Source organism: Tamandua tetradactyla, chromosome 23 (assembly GCF_023851605.1).
Source record: "Tamandua tetradactyla isolate mTamTet1 chromosome 23, mTamTet1.pri, whole genome shotgun sequence".
Taxonomy (NCBI): Eukaryota; Metazoa; Chordata; class Mammalia; order Pilosa; family Myrmecophagidae; genus Tamandua; species Tamandua tetradactyla.
The window spans coordinates 55,624,902-55,632,928 of NC_135349.1; the positions used below are offsets into that span (position 1 = coordinate 55,624,902).

An 8,027-nucleotide genomic window follows, 5' to 3' on the forward strand; every position below is an offset into this window, starting at 1 on the left:
CCTCTGGTGAGTGTCATGGGCCCATGTTTAGAGGGATGGGACACCCGGGTTGGAGAGGTAAAACAGGCACCTGCAGTGACAAAGACTAGGCCAGAGAGAGCAGGAAGCAGTGCTGAAGGATAAATTCTGCAGGTGCTGGTTGAAGGGAAGGGGTGGGGAGTGGCGGGCCGAAAAGGACAAGCTGGGCCAGGCGAGGACTGGCTTGGCCGGGCTTCAGGTAAGTCAGTGGGCTGAGCAGGAAGCCCTGGGCCCTGCTCCCAGCTGCTGCGCATCTGGGCCTGTGTCTCAGGGCCCTGACGCCTGAGGGTCCCAAGGAGAATTCTTGGGCTAGAGAGCATTCTTGTTTCCAAAGGCCATCACATTTTATTATTTACTTTGTTGCTTTTCAGCTCAGGCTGTGGTTATATTGTTAATGAAGCATCCAACACTTGCACAACTTGCAATAAAGATTCTTTGGAGTTTAAACCTGGTTTTCCCAACTTTGATGTGCTAATTGACCTTACTGATCACACCGGCACCCTGCCCTCCTGCAAACTCACTGGAAGCGTTGCTGAGGAGACTTTGGGCTGCACTGTAAGTAGCCAAAAGGAAACAAATATGTAGACATATTTCTAAGCTGACTTTTCTTCCCAAAAGATAATAGGTTATTTTTTAGAATATTTGATAGAAATTAATTTGTTAATAAAGAAGTCTAGGAAAATTTTTTATTTAAACACACATTGCCTTACCTGAAAAAATAGGTATATATTGTATTTTTAAATTATAGATAAAACTATTATGAATGATGACTGGAATAATAAAAATAGTGGAAGAATAAACATGAAAAATTACATATCAAGTAACAATGGGTAAAATAGCATATCCGAGACTGAATCAATCATGCAGTGGCGTTTCCGATGGGAGGGTTTGGTGCTGTTTCATCTGCCCAGCCAGATAAAGTCTGTCACGAGTTTCTCCCTGATCTATGGCTGGACACCAAGCAGCAGATACTTAGTGGCTAGCAGGTGCATTTGATGACAGAACTTCCTTTTATTATTAAAACTGGCTCTTGGAATCTTTTTTCCTTGGCTCATGAAATTTACCAGCTTTTCTTGCCTTACTGCCTTTGTAAGGATAAGTGACCTAGTTTCACAGATAAAATTCCAGTTTGTGAGCAATTTACGTTTCTCATTGTTGTCAAGATGAGTTAACTATACTTCCACCAGAAATATTTGTTTGATCTTTATATTATTTTTTTTCAACTAGGTAAATGAGTTTCTTGCAATGACAGATGACCAGAGAACAGCATTAAAGTGGCAGTTTCTTTTGGAAAGAAGCAAAATTTATTTAAAGGTTAGTGCATTTTACAGTTCTGTATTATTCTGTATATTTAAAAAAATAAGACAATCCTAGGGTATGTACCTAATAAATCAGGAAATTATTTTAATAATACCCAATTCCTAGACTACCAGCAATACCAACAACAAGAAGAACCAGCCTTTTCCATGGAGCATTAAGGAGTTACAAATGACACCAAAGAAATAGCTTGAAAAGCAGAGACTCCATGAGCCTTAGCTGGAAGGCAGGGGTAGGCTTTGGAGCTGGGCTGGGCTCACTGTGTCCCTCTGGCCTGTGCCCTGACCTGTCCTCCAGCAAGCTGTGTATAATCACAGTCAGAGGCCCAAGTTCTGGGACCAGTAAGGTTCGGGCTTGGGTCTGAGGCCTCATTCCACCACTGTTTCGCCCTGTGGCCCTGGCAAATTAACCCTAAAGGACTGGAGGGTCCCCTGGGCACTAGCAGCACTACAGTGTTGAGGGATCATAGAATTTCTGCATGAAAGGGGTTAATCAGAAGGGGAGCAAGGCAAATTCTCCTTGTTTTGCAAATGAAGAGAATGAAGCCCACAAGTGTTGCCCCTTGCAGCACCCATCTCAGCTGAGGTAGGACTTCAGCTTACATTATTTCTCTCCTTCCCTGCTCTCAGGCATTTGAATTTCAGGACTCCTTTACACTCTTGAAAGTAATTGGGGTTTTGTTTGTGTGAGTTATATCTATTGATGTCTACTGTATTAAAAATTAAAATTGGGAAATTTCCAAATTTCCACGTGTGGTCAGATAAGGATGTTACGCCCCCAGATTACCTCTGGGAAACACCAACGTGTGCTCTGAGAGAGTGAGTGTAAAAAAGGCAGTTGGCGTCTTGGTTTTATCATGAAGACAGTTTTCATCTCATGGATTCCTGAAAGAGACTTTGAGCACTGCTGTGTCCACTCCATCCCTGCCCCATAAGCAGGTTTCCCCTTGCTAGTGGCTTCCTTCCCTTGCAGTCTCAAGCACATCAGAGTAGGTTGGGGATGTGGAGTGATAGCCTCACCACTATTTCTAGAACCTCCATTTGAGGCCTCTTCATTATTAGGCAGAAGGTGGGACAACTGCAACATCAGACTGCATTTCTTTCCCCATTAACATGGCCCACCTAAATATTCTGTATTCCCAAATGAGAATGTGCTGAGCTCCTTGACTCAGCTCTGTGCTTACCCTCCAACTGGACATTCCAGCTGTTGAGTGTGATCAATTTAATTAAAGTCATGGCAACTTAATTATAGTTTCCCAAACTATTCAAATACAACTTCAAGCTTCCCTCAAGTGAAGAGGCAATGTACCTTTCTAAAGAATATGCTAAAAAGATATTAAATAGGATTTAATAAAGGTTTTAAGCAGATATAAAATGATTAAATCACAAAATGTGATAAGGACATAAGAGTCAAATGCAATTTCAATTGTTATAATCAGTTAAAACAACATGTAAGTAAAAAATAAGAACTTACATTGCTTTGTTAATATGTTAAAACAGTATAATTATATACATTGAACATTTTATAATACTACACTTTCATTAAAAATAATAGCTATTTGATAATGTTAGAACACTGAATGAAGCTGAATGTGAGAATGATAGAGGGAGGAAGGCTGGGGGCACAAATGAAATCAGAAAGAAAGATAAATGATAAAGACTGAGATGGTATAATCTAGGAATGTCTAGAGTGTGTAATGATAGTGACTAAATGTACAAATTAAAAAAATGTTTTTGCATGAGGAAGAACAAAGGAATGTCAATATGGCAGGGTGTTGAAAATAGATGGTAATTAATATTTTAAAACTTTAACTTATGTGTGAGACTAAAGCAAAAAATGTTTATTTGGTACAAAATTTATATTTTGACTAGGGCATTTCCTAATATAACTTATGTGGACAGCTTAATTGAACACCATAAGTCCATGGAACCTTGAATGGGGCATGAGATTTTGTAGGTTTGTCCAGAGTGATGCCTTGATAAATCCCAGAAGGATTTGAACAGTGAATAAAAAAGTATTGGCAAAGTCCTCTTGGGGGAATGATGAGAAAGGGAGAAAATTCAGCTTCCCCAATTGCAGAATTCTTGGTATTCTCACAAGCAATGGGGACAACCAAAGCAATAGGCTGAGTCCCCAATCTTGGGGTTTGTTCATATGAATCTTCACCGCACAAAGGATAGGCTAAGCCTACTTAAAATTAGGCCTAAGAGTCACCCTCAGGAGAGCCTCTTTTGTTGCTCAGATGTGGCCTCTCTCTCTAGCCAACACAACAAGCAAACTCATCACCCTCCCCCTGACTACGTGGGACATGACTCCCAGGAGTGTGGACCTTCCTGGCAACGTGGGACAGAAACCCTAGAATGAGCTGGGACTCAGCACCAAGGGATTGAGAAAATCTTCTTGACCGAAAGGGGGGGAAAGAGAAATGAGACAAAATAAAGTGTCTGAGAGATTCCAAATGGAGTCGAGAAATTATCCTGGAGGTTATTCTTACGCATTAAATAGATACCACCTTTTTAGTTAAGGTGTAACAGAGAGGCTGGAGGGAACTGCCTGAAAATGTAGAGCTGTGTCCCAGTAGCCATGTTTCTTGAAGATGATTGTATGATACACCTTTCGCAATGTGACTGTGTGATTGTGAGAAAAAAAAAATAGCTATTTGAAATGGTTCAGTTGGAGGGATTTCAGAGAAATGTTCATTTTAATGTTTTAAAACATCTGGTGATATTATTATAAGCCTTTTAAATTTGATATTAGCAGTAAAGGAAAATTTCCAAAAGGTAAAAATCTTGGCTCTCATACAAAAATAAAATTAACACGTCAAATATGTAATTGAATTCATTGATCGAGCGAAACAGTAAGATGTAAAAGACATAGGCAGGCAATATGAAATGTTAAGTTGAGTTCGCTGATAGGTACAAGACCAGTCTTTTCTACTGGGCAGAATCTACTGTACCTTCACCCAAACAGGATTCATTTGCATTTCTGTGGGCAGGCATCATGTGCATTGCCCTCAGTTCTCTACGCTCTACAACCAGAAAGGTGCAGGCCCGGTGGGGCCCAAGAACTCAGAAGGTATCTGGCAGTGCCAGAGCTGGCCTGCTGCCCGAGGAAGCCTGAGGACCCTTGGTTATCTTTATCCTCACCAAACCTTACACAGTTTTTTTTGACCTGAGTATTTTCTTTCTCTATTAGTCTTTGGAATTAAAATGTCCTGCTGAGGTGTTCTTCCACTACATATTAAACAAAATCTTGGTGAAAATACTTTGTAAGATGTTTTAAAAAAAGGCTGCATTTATAGTTATTAATAATTGTGTTACCATATCCCTGTAATCTAACAGATTATGTCTCTGCTATAGGTTAATATCTACCACAAATTGAAACTTTGTACATACATTAAGCCCTTTTTAAAGTATCTTTGATTCATAATCCTAATTCTTCTATGTGACAGCTGTCATACAAAACATGGATTTTTACAAAATCACTGTCAGAGGCCAGACTTACAATTTCTCTATTTCACTTTGCCTGATATAAGGACTCTCTCCATTGTCTTACAACTTTTAATTGAAATTTATGTTAACATTTGAAAATCAAACTTTTCATTGAAGTTCTCTGTTCATAATCATTGGTTTTCAACCTTATTACAAGGTGATTTTTAACACTCACTGTCTCTCTCTTTCTCCCTACAGTTTGTTTCGTCACATAGAGCAAGGGGTGGAGTGAGAATCAGTGTGCTGTCATGTAGGCTTGCAGATCCTATTGAGGCCAGCAGGAACTTGTCCAGACAAGGAAATGTTTGAAACCATTTATCATTGCAAACTCTAGAAAAGAATGAGTTTTGACTTCCTTTGAAGTGGAATATTAGTTTAAAAATTATGGATCAAATTGTATTTTGTTTAAATATGGTAAAAGTATTTCTGTTATAGTTATGATGTTCTCTCTGGAATTATTTGGGGAAAAAATATGGCATCCCAGCTCACTGCATGTAAGGTCTTTGCTGCTGTCTTTGTCTTTTCTCTTCTTAAATTGGAAAATAGTCACATGAATTAATAAATAAGTTTAATGTTTCCCATAGATATGAATGTTTTCTTTTCTCAGGCCATTTTGCTCTGTCTTATTTTCTTGGAAAAAGTTCCTAGGCAATATCATGGGACTGCTCTGAACACCAAAGTGCTTTTCTCACCCCTTGCCTTCTTGCTGACAAGTTAAAGCTGCCCAGTGTTTTTGAAGGCTTGCTGACTCAGGGCTTACATTTATGAATCTGAATCAGTGGGGAGGAAACCAGCTTCAAAAGCTGGCAAGCCGTCCCCTCATCTTAGTTCCTTTGAAGGGCAGGGGCCTCATGAGGATACTGGGGCAGGAGCTCCCTCTTAGCTCAGTTTTCTTTACAGCAGCCCAGGGGTCCTGCTCAGCTGTGCCTCGTTCCTTGTTACATGCTTAGGCCATAGACTGCCATCTGGGAAGACCCACCTCTGTGAAGACCACCACGGCCTGCGAGGTGTTACCAGCGTATTCTAGGCCTTGGTGCTTCTGAAGGTACACGTCCTCCATCAGAGGCGCGGGGCGGGGTGGGGAGGAAAAACTAAGCGTCAACTCTGTTATAACCTAGTGCTGGAGACAAGCTTAACTCAGTTGTCAGTAGTGGTTTCTCTGTCTTTTAGCATGCGCAGCCTTTGTGTGTGTGGTGGGGGTGGGTAGCAGGAGCCGGGTTACAGGTTTTCTCCTGGCTGTCCAAGTCCTGGTAATAAACAAGGTAATGACGGACTCACCTAGTTGTGCAAACAGAAAATTGGTCCAATGAAGAGGAGGAGTGGGTTTGTTAACCAAGGTGAATTGGGAGGGTGGGCGTGGGGGAAAGGACAGAAGAGTGATGGAGGGGGAGAGGTTAGGCAGGGGAGGGGAGAGAAGGGAACGTATCCTGGCAGTCTGATTGCACACACACCCTTGGCTGGGTGTGCCCTCCCCTGGCTGTGCCAGGCTCTCTGATGCCCCATCCTCACAAGGCCCTGTTTGTCAAGTAAGGTTCAAAGCACGGAGGCTTGGACCAGGAGTATTGGGAACAGCTGCTTGGGCTCAGAGCACCATGGGCTTCCGTGGCGCAGGTGGCCTCCCCCCAGGCTTCACCTGCACGCATAGGCATGATGGGAGTTCTCCCTGCAGGGTGATAACCAGCAGCTGCTGCCTGGCCAGCCCAGGTCTGTGGAGCTAGCATGGCCAGCAGAGGGCCCCTGCTTCTCAGTCTGCTGGCAAATCACTGGGAATCTTCACCCCCTTTTACTAAAGGGACCCTAAGGCCATATGAATCTACAGGGCTAGGTATCAGGCCAAGCTGAGGCCAAGGTCCCCCACAGAGTTTCACTTGCACATTTATGACATAAAGATTGCAAATTGGTCGACATCTACAATTTGGCTGTAGATTAGGCAGTCACTGAAAGAAGTAAAAGAAATGAGCCTTCCAGCTACATACCATAAACAACCAGCCTGCATGCCTTGGAATCACCAGGGGCTTTTCTGTTCCTGGTGTTATCAGCTTTTGACCTAACCATTTTATGTTGTTTTATATACATAGATTGGTGACTATGATTTTTTCTACTCTATTAGTGGCTCATTTCAATAAGATGTTTCTCTCCTAACTCTGCTTTGGGAAATTCATAGGGCGCTTGGCAAAAGCACAGTATATATTTGTCCAATATTACTCATCTTGGGGAACCCTGGTGATGTTTTTTCTTTTTAAACATTTTTTCTTATTATAAATTTATACATGTTTACTGTAAGAAAATTAGAAAATAATAAGTAATGGAAAAGGAAACCCCATAATCCCCATCCCACATTTTTTATCTTTCTTCACTGTCTATCAACCCATGTTAAACCATATGTAATTTATAAATACAAGTTACACTATAATTTGCTTTTACATTTAATAACTTATATGAACATTTCCTTGTCATTCAGTATTCTGTATAATCTCAATGGCCGTGTATTGTTCCAGCACATGGGTATATAGGATGAACAATCCTATGCCTTCAGACTCGGCATGCTTTGCTTTTTCCCTATTGTAAACAACAGCTGTGGCTAAATCTTTGTCCATATTCTTAATTATTCCCTGGAATATATTTCTAGACAGTAAGTTGCTACAATAACATTAATAGCTAACATTAGAGTTTAAGTGACAGTCATTGTATAAAAAGCACATCTCATTCCCTTATACAGATACTACTGCATTGCCCATTTTATAGATTAAGAATCTGAAGCACAATGTTTATGCCAAAAGTCATACAGCTAATTGGGGGTGGGTGCAAGACTTGAATCCAGTCAGTCAGTCTATTTTCAGAGCCTGTCTTTGCTCTGTCAAAGTATGAACATTCATGAGATTTTTGGTAATTGAAAAACTGCCTCCAGAAAGATTTTTTCAAAATCGATTTACACCCAACTAATATGTATTAGAGTTTCCAGTTTCTTGAAATGTGGCCAACACTTCACCCTGGAGTTATAGAATGGTTTACTTCTGTTTTACTCAGTTTGCCATCTGAATGTAATCTGAGGTCTGATGCAGTGCATACTCTTTTCTACTCCATTCCCGTCTTCACTCATCATTCCTTTCAAAGATAAATTTCATTTAAAATTTATTCTCTATCAAAATCTTCATGTGAATTTCCAGGGAAAAACATTCATCCTACTTACCTTTTCCCTGG

General features: G+C 40.8%; 1 protein-coding gene across 3 annotated transcripts in view; it reads left to right on the top strand.

The window, feature by feature from the left end:
- MEIOB (meiosis specific with OB-fold) overlaps nt 1–5,401 on the top strand; it is a 41,700-nt gene extending 36,299 nt beyond the window's left edge. For all 3 annotated transcript variants that reach the window (XM_077142217.1, XM_077142215.1, XM_077142216.1), the window contains 3 exons: nt 390–573; nt 1,246–1,332; nt 5,025–5,401. In XM_077142217.1, coding sequence (XP_076998332.1) covers nt 390–573; nt 1,246–1,332; nt 5,025–5,135 — 382 coding nt within the window. In that variant the 3' untranslated portion in view covers nt 5,136–5,401. The remainder of the gene's footprint in view (nt 1–389; nt 574–1,245; nt 1,333–5,024) is intronic.
- Nucleotides 5,402–8,027: the final 2,626 nt, after the last annotated feature.